Below are 14,938 nucleotides of genomic sequence, written 5' to 3'. Positions count from 1 at the left end.
CTACTCATAGAAGCTGTGTGATGACGTGCGCAATGTGAGTGTCTAATCGGAATTGGTTCACCGTCACATGGTTTTCCAAAATCCAATCGTAGGGCAGATTTACCTCACGTGAAAAGCCAAAGATCGTTTTCAGGAGTGATGTGTTACTAGTTGGCCCGTTTGAATAGCCCCCTGGGTGCTCCAATGAGTACATACTCAGTGTGCCCTGCGCCATTACGCACAGTGATCAGTGAAAGCATGAGCACACGGAGAGCCTCTGATGACAATCTCACATGCTCAAACAAAGAGTGTGTAACTATCAGGATTGCTCCACTAGTTTGCGTGTGAATGTTACTGATAACTCTGTTGCTTTCTCTGCATAAAGCACTGTTTACCATATCAATGGACAACAAAACGCATAGACCATTTTGTATATATTGTTCAAAATGTGCATTTGTGTTTATTGTTTGAACCTTTTTGTTGTACAGACTTTCACACAAGACCTCAAATTACCTTTATAAAGTGTCAAAACAGTTTATTATAGTCTGCTGTGTGTTTTGATTAAATTATTAAAAAAATTATTTTTCGCTTTATTTTTTCCTTGCCTATTTTTGATTGTAAACCTTTATTACACTTATAAAACACAACAAAAACATATATATTCTGAAAGCACAGGTTGTCCTGAAAAAAGAGACATAAAACTTGATTGTGGGATGGAGGGAGACAGGTTGCCCTGAAAAAAAAAAGAGACAAACCTTGATTGTGGGATGCAGGGAGAGCTGTTAACAGCAATAATAAAACATTTATGCCAGGCGAGTGAACTGTCCAAAAAATGTCCTTGGACCCCAGAGAGTTAAAAACAGGACCGATGCTAACGCGTTAGCATGTCTATGGCGTTTTCAATATTAAAGCATTAACTGTTCGCATCTCAGCACGTTTGTGTGCATTTGTTTTCTGTATAATAATTAATGGCTCAGCGTTTGTTGTCACAAAAGAGTCAAATGTATTCAAAATTGTAATATTTTTTATTATTTTTTTATTTATATGTTAATAATAATATTGAATTTATTAGGCATATATATGCTTAACAAAAATACTTGTACACAAACATAAAACTCATAGACAAAGTACTTAAAAGAAAGAAAAGAAAAAAGAAAACAATGCACATAGTGCCCAAAAGGAGTAGGCAGAAGCAACGCTTATCAACGCCTACAAACCAGGCTATGTGCCTGATCATGAACAATCATTTCCAAACAAAATATGAAGTGAAGTCACATATTTCCCCAAACAGCTCCTATTACGTGCTAGCTACCACCATACATTTTCAGTTGTAAGGATTCAAGATTAGAGCAGATTCTTCATACAACACACAATCTCATCCTGTTTCATCAGATACATATCCAGAGAACACCATTTCTTTATATAAATATTTGAACATCTTTGAGTTCCTCAGGTAGATTATTCCATTTTTTTTTTTGGGCCACAAATGAAGACACAAAAGCATTTCTTGGTAGTCCGAGCACCCACAATTTTAAAATGATACAAATCCCTTAAATGATATTCCTTCTCTTTGTGTAAAAATAAATAAATAAATAAATAAAAAATCTTGAATTCAAAATGGCAATTGCTTATTTTTCACTTTGTACATCAATTGAACAGTCTTGAACGTTATCAGATCATAGAGTTTTAATATTTTCGATTTAATGAGCAATGGGTTGGTATGATCACGATACTCTGCATTGTGGATTGTTGTTAATGCTCTTTTTTGAAGAACGAATAATGGCTGCAGTGTAGTTTTATAGTTATTGCCCCAGATTTCTGCACAATAAGTCAGGTAAGGTGCAATCAATGCGCAATACAGAATATGTAGTGATTTGACATCAAGAATGTGCTTAGCCTTATTTAAAACTGCAATACTTTCTGATACTTTCTTTTGAATATGTTGAATATGAGCTTTCCAGTTGATTCTTTCATCAATAATCCAACTAACAACTTGTTCTCTTTGACACATTCTATGTTTACCCCTTCTATATTTAACTGTATTTGTGCGTCTTTTTTATGATTTCCAAATAACATTTTAGTTTTGGACCAATTTAATGACAGTTTGTTAATATCAAACCAGCTCTTCAGCTTTATCATTTCCGTTCCTAAATCATAATTGTTGCAAATTATCTCCTGAATAAAACAGGTTTGTGTCATCTGCAAAGAGAACTCCTCTGAACACATCCGAAACTCTACATAAATCATTAATGTACAAAATAAATAATTTGGTCACAACACAGAACCCTGGGGAAACCCACAAACAATGTCCAGATACGAAGAACAGCAGTCCCCGAGTTTAACAAACTGCTTCCGGTTTTCTAAATAGCTTTTAATCCAATTCAGAGCCACTCCTCTGATCTCATACAGTTCCATCTTTTGAAATATGTTGTGATTGTGTCAAAAGCCTTTCTTAGGTCAATAAATAAACCTATTACTATTTTCCTACTATTACTATTTTACTGATCTCTTCTACTGCATCAAGCAATGCCAGTGCAGTGGAACTTTTTGCTCTAAAACCATACTGACAGTCAGCAAGAAAGTTGTGTTCTATAAATTTATCCAACCTGCTATTGTAAAGTTTTCCCAATATCTTTGAAAATTGTGGCAATAAAGACACAGGCCTGTAATTAGTAAAAAGATGTTTGTCACCAGATTTGAATAAAGGTATCACTTTTGCCACTTTCATACCATTTGGGACAATTCCAGTTTGAAATGATTTATTAGCTTTACTGAGGACATATGTACATCATTATGATCAGTTGACCTTTTGCTTTTACATGTACTGACTACCGTAATAATTTCCCTTTCATCAACTGGGCCAAGGAACATTGTATGTGGATTTCTATCAATTAATTGGTGATTTTCCCATGTGCTGTGTGGAATGTCAGCTGTTAACGCTGGCCCAACATTAGCAAAAAATAATAGCAACCATAACAGCAATAATAGTAATAATAAATCTTCAGAAGCGGCAAGTCCGATTCTCAACCCCTCTCAAAGCCATTAAAATATGTCAATCGTGAGTCACTTTTGTGTGGACTAAAGTCATTAACTGGGACTCTTGTCTTGTTGCAGTCAAGAAACGAGAATCATCCTCCATTCTGTTTGTCCAGCTCCAAACCCTGCATGGCTCTCTGTCGAGACAGAGTCCGGTCGGAATTAATAGCGGCAAGTCTGATTCTCAACCCCTCTCAAAGCCATTAAAATATGTCAATCGTGAGTCGCTTTTGTGTGGACTAAAGTCATTAACTGGGATTCTTGTCTTGTTGCAGTCAAGAAACAAGAATCGTCCTCCATTCCGTTTGTCCAGCTCCAAACCCTGCGCGGCTCTCTGCCGAGACAGAGTCCGGTCGGAATTAATAACTTCAAAACAAATTCTTGCCGCTTTAAATAAAATGACACCTCTTTCCAAACGCTGTAATACAGACAATAAATTACAATCAACTAACATGTTTTTTCCCCTCCCAAAATGAGACATCCTGCATTCTTTATGAATTACATCCTGACGTGCAGCGTAGCCAGCTGCAAGAGCTCTGCTCAGATGTATGGAGTGACATTCATGCAAACAAAGCAGATGCTTTTGACAAAAACTACAGATTTTGTTTATTTCTATTTATGTTCAGAGATGAAGGATCCACCATGTACAGTTTATTTATGTCCAGAGTTTAAGGATCCAGTTATCAATTTCATATTTATTTACTTAAAGACTCAATAAAATATTGTTGACATAGAAAACCTGTAAAGCCTAATTTTAGTACACAGAAAATTCACAAGCCGTATCGATAAGGGAATCGATAGATAAAATCTTATCAATACCCATCCCTATACAGGTACTTACGTACTGCGATATCGTTTGTGAACCTTGGCAGGTGAATTAATCAGCTTATGCCTAGTAAATGAATGCAGGTATTGTCTTCATGCTAATGCTGCTATTTGTATTTGTGATTTTGTGCTTATATTTGTTCAAATAAATGTCACATTTGAGTTTCACCATGAAGATTCAAAATTCCCTGAATTCATTCAATGTCAAATTTAGTCGATGACTAATGGTACCCGACTAGTCGGCTAATAGGGCTGCCATGACTAGTCGACTAGTCAAAACTACGTAGACTATTGAAACCATCGACAACTAATTTAGTAGTCGACGAGTCATTTGCTTTGAACCTTGAACCAATGAAGCAGTGCTTCGATCTGCTGCTTCGTTGGATCTTTGCTGCACTCCTCTGTAGTAGCGGCAACTCCGTTTCTTATCCCCTCTCAAAGCCATTAAAATATGTCAATCGTGATTCACTTTTGTGTGGATTAAAGTGACTAACAGACTCCTGTCTTCTTGTGAGAAAGAAACAAGAATCATCCTCCGTCCCGTTGCTCCAACCGCTGCACCACCGAGTCGTTAGAAAGATAGAATCCACTCGGAATTAATAACTTCAAAGCGAATCACCGTTTAAATCAAATGACACCTCTTTCCAAACACTGTAATACAAACAAACTGCAATTGATCAAAATGTTTTTTTTTTCTCCCAAAATGAGACTTGGCTGACGTGCAGCAGCCCAAGTCTGTATGGCTGCAGACCTGCAGACTCCAGCAGCCAGCTGAGCTCAGCTCAGACGTATGGAGTGACATCCATGCCGTTAATGTGTGAAAGGAAATGCTTTTGACAAACAATACAGATTTTTTTCTATCTATGTCCAGAGATCAGGGATCCAGTGACCAATTTCATGTGTATTTACTTTAAGACTCAAAATGTTGACAAAGAAAACCTGTAAAGCCTACTTGTAGCACACAGAAAATTCACAGGAGGTATCAATAAGGGAATCGATAAGGAATCAGATTGATAAGCGGGATCGATAATGGTATCAATATCAATAAAATGCGATAAGCTGCAATTTACATATGAGCCAACCGGTCGACTAATCGCAAAAATAATTGTTGACTAGTCGACTATCAAAATAGTCATTTGTGGCAGCTCTATCAGCTAATGACTTTCATTAGTCGTCCCAACCCTAATAAACAAATACTAAAAATAGTTTTTAAAAAACAAAAGCATATTAGCCATGTGCAGCGAAGCAAATATTGTCACCGTTCTAATGATAGAGGAAGTGTTTGTGCCAGCAAAAAGGATACTGACTCAATGCATTCTGGGTCAAGGTTTTGCTATAAGCAGTAGGGAGAATTGTTGACTATTTTTCTGCTGATGCACAAATCAGCCATATAATTATTTCATCACTTGATATAGTCACTGCTCAACTATAATGGCCAATCTTGAAGCACATTTAGAACTGAATATGCTTCATGTCTCCCTTTAAATTTGGCATCGTAAGTGTGAATGACAGTCATTTATAAATGAAATACTAAACCTCTGAACAAATGCATTTCTTTAAATTTTAATTTTAACTGAGAAAATATCGCCTTTTATGCAATTATATATTGCTAAATATCTGAACACTGCCAACAGTTTTGTGAAAGTGACTAATAAGCCTGAGAGAGGAAAGCCGGGGCGTTGAGTTTAACTTGCCAGCTTGTGACTCAGTCTCTATAATGACCTGAACATTTCTGGGAGGAGAAGCATGAGCATAAACCTGTTTTCAACACACCAGTCAGAAATTCCTTAAAGAAACCCAAATACAAAATGCAAAGAAACTATCATCTGACGAGCAAATGTGTGTTCTGAGCACTCCAAATTCAAGTCCACCTTATCTTCTTGGTCCCTACCTGGCTGCCAGGTCCCTGTGAATGAACCTTCTTTGCTCCAGGTAAGCCATGCCACAGGCCACCTGCACAGCATACTGACAGAGAGTGTGGATCAACACTGGGCCCTGTGGATGAACACATCTCAGTCGATCCAGCAGAGAACCCAGAGGAGCCAGCTCCGTTACCTACAGCACATGGAGAGAAGCCATGAGTCAGGAAATTTTAAAAAGTAATATTCACTAGAAATAAGTGGAAAAACTAATAATAAAAGAGGTATTGGCAAAAAATGGAACATTATTCAATTACAAAACTGTGTGTGTGTGTTGGGGGGGCACCCAACTACTATAAAGGGCTAAAATCAGAAATGTCAACATATTCCTTCCACTTCTACTTCTTTTCTCTTGGTGCATTTATAAAAGTCACTCTCCCAACATAACCAAGACCGTGTGATGCAAGAAACTGAGAGAGCTTTAATAGGACGTAGAACATGTGGAGTGTGTGTGCATTCATTACCATCTTCATTGGGTGTGTGAGCACCACACCGTATAGGCGAATGAGGTTCTGATGGTTAAGTGAGTGCATAGCATTGACTTCACAGATGAAGTCCTCCAGAGCATCAGGGTGGGTGAGCACATCTGTCTTCAGACACTTCACGGCTACGTTAAGCTGGAAAAATAAACATTTTTATGCAACAACTGCAAGCTTCCTGGAAAGTTCAGTAAGAGGTTTTATTTGAGCCAAATATCTATCCAAATCAGAGGGTTTTGTTCCCAGTCTCTGCTTTTGACACACGTCTAGTTCACATTTAAGGGCAAAAGTAATTATTTAATGAGTAACTGGAATCATGCACCTGCTTTTAATTTACTGCTTTATTGACACAAATACCATATATTTGCAACAGCTGCAACAGAAAGAATATGAATAGAATTTTGTCTATCGGGTAATCAGCTTGTCAGGAAGTCAGTTAAATATTGTATCCCCACAACAGATTACATGCTGCATGTGATAAAGCAAGATAAAAGTAGTGGCCTAATGGTTAGCGTCACATTTCTGCTTCATCCATGTCAATTCCTATTTTGTTTTGACATTCCCTTCCTTTGTGCATTTCTGTACCTTTCTTCCTGAGTTTACCCTCAGCTGTTTCTTATTACACTGATTACTCAGTGCATTTAAGCCTCTCTCTCCATATCACCTCTGCCAGATTGTCTTGCATATTATGCCAAGCTTCCCAGCGCTCTCTGTGTTCTTTTACGTTCTTCTTGCCGGCTTTTGCTGCCTGACCCTAGTTTTGTATTTTAGTCTGCTCCCTTAGACTCTGGTCCCTGGTATGCTGGTTTTTCTATGTTTTCACCTATTGCCAGTATATTGGATCTGCTTCACTAGTTTGGTTTCTGTTAAAAATTTGTGAAAAAATAAAGTGATATTTTCTTAATGTTGACAAAAACAACAACAACAACAACAACAACAACAACTGTGCAATAGCGTTTGGATTAAGTGATAAAAGTTGACTGCTGGGTTTTGTCCTCTCACCAAACCTCTAATTCCAATACTAACACTGCACTCAGAGGTGCATGTGTTTTACACATATTAGACAAAAATAACATGATTGTCTACACTCACATAGGCTGTAACATTTTTATTTTTTAAATTTCCATGACATTTCCTAACTCATAGAGGGGGATCAAATCTGCTGTATAAACAACATCACAGCAATGTTGTTTGCACACAAAAATAATCCTATTTCCACACAATGAAGTATACAAACTTCAAATTAATTTTGTAAAAACTGTGGCATCAGAGTGGCATGGGCCTGACTGCACCCTGATTTTGGGTGTAATCAAATTGGTTATTATCAAATGGAGGTATCCGTACCAATTTCCCTGCGGGTGTCAGCCACTCTCCTCTCTTCACAACACCAAAGGAGCCATCACCCAACTTCTCAAACAGAGTCAGGTCTTTCTCTGGGATGAGGCAGGTCAAAGCATGCTGCCCATCAAGGACAGCGCTGCCACCACCAGGCTGTGCAGTCAGAACTCCTTCTCCCACACCCAGGGGAGATGTGGGAGACAGTTTTTGGAAGGAAGAGGCCTGCTGCTCCTGCTGGGGGAAGTCATCACCATCTGGACGCTTACCGCTAAACACCTAAAGAGGAACCAAAAAAGTGCGAGATATATTAAACGTTGACTACACAATCCTGAAAACCGAACTGAAAAACTAAACACCTGCTGAGAGACAGAAAGAGAAAGTCTAAACATATGTGCTCACAGGTGGTGGAAAGAAACATCACTGAAGGACCATGCTAGGTTTGTGGGACCCAACTGTATATTGTTGTTTATTCTATTATTTATTGAGCTAGGGCAGCATCTCCACTGAACTGAATCAGGAGAGGGTGTGTGGAGAAGACAGATACCCCACTTCAAATTCACACCTCCCACTCCTGCCCTTCCAGCTTCACCTTCCTGTCTCCAATAGTTCCCTCCCTTTTCTTTAGACTCTATTCATTCAGGGAAGTTGCAATGAGGGCCTACTCTTTTTCAAGCATGCCCTGAATAATAATACTGCATAAGTACACCCTTACATGTGGATGCTGAACAATACAACCAGTCTGATTTGCTGGACAAAGAGCAGCTCAATTCTCCCTATTGCATATTGGCAAAAAAAAGGACTCAGAATGCAAAAAGCCATCAACATCGGCGAATTTTTGCAGTCACCCAAGCTTCCAGTCACTTTCATGCAGTGAATGCTTTTGCTTTGCAGCATCTGGCACATATGCTTTATTTCCATGTGTCTAAAAGAAAGCTACGCATGTTTATCAGATTTTGGAAGTGTGCAACCATTAACGCTCAGAGGAAGCAGCAGTGGGTGGTGGTACGAGTGTGGTGGTGCTCGTACACTGAACGGCTCTGTTCAAAAGCTGTGGCATGGACATGGGACTGGAAACACTTGCCACCATGCATGTTAGCAATATCTCAGCTTACCTTCTTATTCACTGAGGTTGTACAAAAGAAAAAAGCAATGCCAGTCATAAGACGCACACTACAACAATGCTCAAGAATCCCAAATTAATAAGATAATACAGAAAAACGGTGCAATTTATACTCCAGTGGGACTTATGGGACTTGTATATGGCTTTGTTTTTTTTCTCTCTCTCTCCCCCTCTTTTCTCTCTCTCCAAGAGGCCTATTTTAACAGGTGCAACTAATACGGTGGTGCAACATATAGTCCAGAAAATAAGCCATACTGTTATAGTGCAGCTGGAACATGAGATTGACCCTTGTGGTCACTATACAGTGCATCCAGAAAGTATTCACAGCGCTGCAGTTTATCCACATTTTGTCATATTACAGCCTTGAGCAGGGGTGGTGGCCAAGTGGTTAGTGTGCTTGGTTTCAGTGCGGAAGGTTCCCACCCCACCCCTGTGAGTGTATATATAAATTTGCAAAAATAGTAATAAAAAAAGTTTTTGCATTGCCAATATGGGGTATTTTGAGGGAAAAATTATTTTCATCCATTTTGGAAAAAGGCTGCAAGTGTCACTGCAGGAAAGAGATGAGTGAGGGAAGCGACCAACAGAAGTCAAAAGAATTTTTGGCTTCCATGGGTGTGAGTGGAGAAATTGGGAACAGCACATTTTTATTTTTGTAATTTCATTTTAGTCCCAACTTTTTCTGGTTTGTGGTTGTTTGTTGCATTTCTATAATTACAGAACTGCTACAAAAAATTGTTAACATTTTATTGTTTTTTAAAACTTTGTAGAACAAATGTAAAACTCTCAAAGAAGGAAAAAAATAGATGGGCATATGCAGGAAAACTTTGATATAAACTGAACAGAACAATGAAGGCTTATTTGACTCCCCAAATAAATAAGAATAAAATAAGAGGTACTCACGTCAAAAATAAATAAAACATATAGCTGTAGAATACTCATCACCAACCGCTTTTCCGGGTTCGAGTCGTGGGGGCAACAGCTCCAGCAGGGGACCCCAGACTTCCCTTTCCCGTGCCACACTGACCACCTCTGACTGGGGGATCCTGAGGCATTCCTAGGCAAGTGTGGAGATATAATCTCTCCACCTAGTCCTGGGTCTTCCCTGAGGTCTCCTCCCCAGACGGACGTGCCTGGAACACCTCCCTAGAGAGGTGCCCAGGAGGCATCCTTACCAGATGCCCAAACTACCTCAGCTGGCTTCTTTCAACACGAAGGAGCAGCGACTCTAATCCGAGCTCCCCACGGATAACCGAACTTCTCACCCTATCTCTAAGGGAGACACCAGCCACCCTCCTGAGGAAGCCCATTTCGGCCGCTTGTACCCGCGATCTAGTTCTTTCGGTCATGACCCAACTCTCATGACCATAGGTGAGAGTATGAAAGAAGCTTGACCAGTAGATTGAGAGCTTCGCCTTTTGGGTCAGCTCCCTTTTTGTCACAACAGTACAGTAGAGCGAATGCAATACTGCCCCTGCTGCGCCGATTCTCTGGCCAATCTCACGCTCCATCGTCCCCTCACTCGTAAACAAGACCCCGACGTACTTGAACTCCTTCACTTGGGGGAAGGCCGTATTCCCTACCCGGAGTAGGCAATCCATCAGTTTCCTGCTGAGAACCATGGCCTCAGATTTAGAGGTGCTGATCCTCATCCCAGTCGCTTCACACTCGGCTGCGAACCAATCCAGTGAGTGTTGGAGGTCACCAGCCAATGAAGCCAACAGGACCACATCATCTGCAAAAAGCAGTGATGAGACCCTGAGCCCACCAAACCGGAAACCCTCCTGACTATGCCTCGATATCCTGTCCATGAGTATCACAATCAGGACAGGGTGCTGGAAAGAAGGGTTTGGTGGGAGGTGCTGCGGGAGTATGGAGTGAGGGGGTCCCTTCTCAGGGCCATCCAGTCTCTGTACTCGCAAAGCGAGAGCTGTGTTCGGATGTTTGGCAGTAAGTCAGACTCGTTTCCGGTGGAGGTTGGCCTCCGCCAGGGCTGCGCCTTGTCACCAATCTTGTTTGTTACCTGTAGACTAATAACTTTGAAAACCAATATAAACATCAGCGAGCTTGTATAAGTCATCCACCCCCCCCCCCCCCCCCCGCCCGATCACTACATTAGCTCAAGATTTAAAATAAGTACCTTCAGAAAAAAAGCTTACTAAAGGACAGAGTTCCCACCTGCTTGTGATCTCTGCTTCTGAACACCACTGCAGTTTCTCCACATCATGATTTTGTTTTTTTTTTTTAATGCGCTTATGGATGATTTTTTTTTTTCAGTGCATTCATATATATTCTAATTTTTTTAAGGAGTTTTGATGATTCCTTTTGTCTGTGATGATGCTTAATGTATACTGTCCACTGACAATGTTGTTTCAGAAATTCAGTAAAATTGTTGCCGACATGCGCACATGTTGTGAACAGGACAGTACCAGTTCCGGAGACTCCACAGTTTTGTTTTGTTTTTCTTAACATGTTGCTCCACACTTGGGCAAAAATCCTCCCTCTCTTCTCCATGCTCACTGTTTCACATGCACTGATGTTCTCACCCTCACTCAGCAGAATATACCATTTGAGTCCAAAAAAGTTATTGGCTTCGTGAAGATACAGCGTGAGTAGCTTACCTGCAAAGGTGCTAAATTTATATCATAGCGTCACTCAGTCTGAAATCCTCTGAGATTTTCAAATTAAAAGACACTGTCGCACAGGAGGAAAACAAAGATTCCCAGACACTGAGCCTTTAAGGTACAGGGAGCCGTTGCAAAAGGGTTAAAGAGCAACATGCAGCTCTGGAGCCATGGGCTGCCAACTCCTTACCTCGCCAATACCATCTCAACAGTGAAGCATGGTGGTGGCAGCATCACGCTGTGGGGATGTTTTTCAGCGACAGGAACTGGGAGACTCATCAGGATTGAGGGAAAGGGATGAATGAAGCAAAGTACAGAGACATCCTAGATGAAAACCTGCTCCAGAGCGCTCTTCACCTCAGATTAGGGCAACAGTTCATCTTTCAGTAGGACAATGACCCTAAACACACAGCCAAGATATCAAAGGAGTGGCTTCAGGACAACTCTGTGAATGTCCTTGAGTGGTCCAGCCAAAGCCCAGACCTGAATCACATTTAAACATCTCTGAAGAGATCTGAAAATGGCTGTGCACACATGCTCCCCATCCAACCTGATGGAGCTTGAGAGGTGCTTCAAATATGAATGGGAAAAAAAACTGCCCACAGATAGGTGCAGCAAGCCTGTGGCATCATATTCAAGAAGACTTAAGGCCGTAATTGTTTATGCAAGTTTGGCAGCAAAGTATTGTACAAAGGGTGTGAATACTTATGTACATCCAATCTCTTTGTTTTGTTTTTTTTAATAAATTTGCAAAACAAAACATCGGGTTGTCATTATGGGGTGTTTTGAGTAGAATTTTGAGGATAACATGTTTACTACATTCTGGAATAAGGCTGTTCTATAAAATGTGGAAAAAGTGAAGCGCTGTGAATAGTTCCTGGATGCACTGTATTTATTATAGTCAGTCTCCCAACAAGTTCTTCAACAGGCCTTGTTCTCAAGCAGCTGAAACCTATTTTTCCTAATATTGCAGTGAAAGTTGTAGAAGGAGATTTTGGGGAACACTGAAATGAAAGATGTATATGGGGGTTGGCTGACAACTTCTGCCTCAAAGGTGATTATTTCCAAAACAAGCAAGACACTCATATGAATCTCATATCTGCTTAAAGCTTGGAACGTTCTTGATCAGGTAGTGTCATCACTTTTCAACACAGAACCTTTAATTTCTACACACTTACGCCAGCAACGAATACGTTTTTTCATACCATCAGTGATGAATGTTATGTTGTCATTGTTCTTTTGTTTTGTCTTTTTTTTATGATTTGTTGCTTTTCTATGTTTGTTGTTGTTGTTATTTGTTTTGTTTTTCATGCCCAAAATAAAACTTTCAATCATTCATTCATGAAATCAGGTGTGTTATCACAACACTAGCAATGCTAGTGTAGCTGCGTAGCCAGCACGGCCTCGTTTTGCTGTAATTAAATAAATACATCAGTTTCTCAACCAAAAACCTGAGGTTTTAAATTGACAACAAAAACTGCTGTTCACTCCTGACTGGGAAATTCCTGGTTGCAAATGGAGACGTCTCTGAAATCCTCCTTCCCAGATGTGCTGTCCTGGGGGCTCTAATTTAAAGCTCTTCAAAGGGGTCCACTTGTGTATTGGTGAAATTTTGGTCAATGGAAATTATGTGACATCATAATTGTTTCACGTCAAGCTTGAAGTGTTCCAGATCATCTAGAGAGGAACTCTTCCAAGATAAGGTGACCATATGACAATCAGTTTTCTCTACTATGTGAAGAAAAAGGACCTTGGTTTAATGAAAAAGACGTAGCGCATGGCCTCGATTCGCCCTGATTAAATAAATACATTAATGGTGTCTCAACAAAAACCTGAGTTTTGAACTGAAGACAGACTGTTTTCACTCTCAGTTGAGAAATTCCTAAGTCCATGTGGAGATCTGAAGATAAGCTTGGAGACATCCCTCGTGGGTCTCCACAATGTGGCCCAGATCAAAACAGAACTGTAACTCAGAGTTCTTCAAAAGGAGCCCTTGTTTATCGGTTAAATTTCGGTGACTATGAATTACATGACATTATAATGGCTTCACGTCAGAATCTGAAATTTCCCAGGCCCAAAGAACCCACCTTTATGGCCTCACGCCAAAGCCAGAACCTCTCAAGACTGCAAGAGGATCTCCCCCATGATAAGACATGGCCATAAAACTTTGACTCTTGACAACCAGCTATTATCTTTAGGTCTAAGTAAAAAGAAAGTCCTTTGCTTAAATAAAAAAAATGCATCAGTATTCTTTTATTCATATATAAAAACTTCTAATGTTGGTTGTATTGCTTATTCAAGCAAATGTTTTGCATGTGTTCCTTGTAACTGATGTGTGTTAAATGTGATGTTTCTGATTTATCCATGTTTTTATAACCGTAGAATACTCTGTTAACCAAGTGGTGTGTATAGGATGTGTTTAAGCCTTTAATAACATGATATTCATTCCAAAAAATGTCTCAGAACAAATAGTATGCCAAAATAGTTAACGTGTTTAAATAATAATCTTTGTCTGGCCTTGAGCACATGAAATTTTCTGTGAAGTTACGCACCCTAAATGGGCAGAGTTTAATGACGCAAGTCCCCTTTAAAAAGTTAGAACAGAGTGTCTGCCTCTCAGGCTCTTCAACTTCAACTCTCGTCTCCCGCTCTTGGAGCGCTCTGCAACTCTCTTCCTCTCTTCTTTTTGTTTAAAAGGCTTAATTTTATTTTTGGGTCAACAAGGCCCCATGCTAAGATAACCTAAAGCTACCATGTGGCATTAATTCATTACTTTATTCTTGTTTCAATTTTGAGAATTTTAACCTGACGCTTTAAGGTGCGTCAAGTCTTTCGAAGTCTTAAGAGAACTTCCAATCTGAACTTTCCAAAATAATAGCGACTTGACAGAAAAGCGACTTTCCTTTCTGTGTAAGTTTCCAAAACTTTTAAAGTTTTATCTTTTTTTTCTAAATTCACAAAGACTTTTAATCTGGCTACCAGAACCCCTTTTCAACAAATGCCTTCCACCTCTGGGGTCCAAGCAAGCTGACGACCTGACTGCAAGCAGCCATCCTGTCGGTAAAACCAGCCAGCACAAGCCTTTGGGATCATCCGGGGAGACTCTGACCCAAGTGAGCTCACACTGCAAAGAGCATCAACACATCGATGAATGGAGAACCATCTCTTCAACGGATCAGCTAAGTGACCCAGTTAAAGGTTCCAGAAAAAGGGTTTTGTTGTCAATGGATGCAAAGTGTCTTCTTCTCCTTTTTAAACATATTCATGTTTGTTTAATAATTTTCTTAAAATTAACTGGCTTCAAATGTCATCACTAAATTCTAATCAGATTTATTTACTTAAAGTCTTTTAACTTTATCCTTCTCTCAACGTCTCATGAGTGAGCAAATTGTATTCATAAATGAACTTACTTAATCACTGTCCACAAAAATGCCAATAAACTGTTCATTTCTTGTATAATTGTAAATAAAATGTAAATATTTCTGCTGTGGTTCATTTTGTGTTCAGAAGGAAACCTTTGGTCAATCATATCGTAGAATTCAGACTTTCAGACCCGAGACTGATTAATTAAATTGAGACTGATTAATTTGAGACTGATTAGTTAATGTTTAAATTAAA

At 39.6% G+C, this 14,938-nt stretch overlaps 1 protein-coding gene across 6 annotated transcripts in view; it reads right to left on the bottom strand.

The window, feature by feature from the left end:
* The window catches only part of tnk2b (tyrosine kinase, non-receptor, 2b), a 107,057-nt gene that overhangs the window by 38,211 nt on the left and 53,908 nt on the right, over positions 1–14,938 (bottom strand). For 5 of the 6 annotated variants that reach the window (XM_034183073.1, XM_034183071.1, XM_034183069.1 and 2 more), the window contains exons 4-6: positions 7,583–7,852; positions 6,224–6,376; positions 5,732–5,895 (exon numbers count right to left, since the gene is read on the bottom strand). In XM_034183073.1, coding sequence (XP_034038964.1) covers positions 5,732–5,895; positions 6,224–6,376; positions 7,583–7,852 — 587 coding nt within the window. The remainder of the gene's footprint in view (positions 1–5,731; positions 5,896–6,223; positions 6,377–7,582; positions 7,853–14,938) is intronic. The other variant, XM_034183072.1, reaches the window with a different exon arrangement.

Source organism: Thalassophryne amazonica, chromosome 12 (assembly GCF_902500255.1).
Source record: "Thalassophryne amazonica chromosome 12, fThaAma1.1, whole genome shotgun sequence".
In the NCBI taxonomy this organism is placed as follows: Eukaryota; Metazoa; Chordata; class Actinopteri; order Batrachoidiformes; family Batrachoididae; genus Thalassophryne; species Thalassophryne amazonica.
The sequence above is the reverse complement of the archived record's forward strand: the minus strand, read 5'-3'. Positions and strand labels throughout refer to the sequence as shown.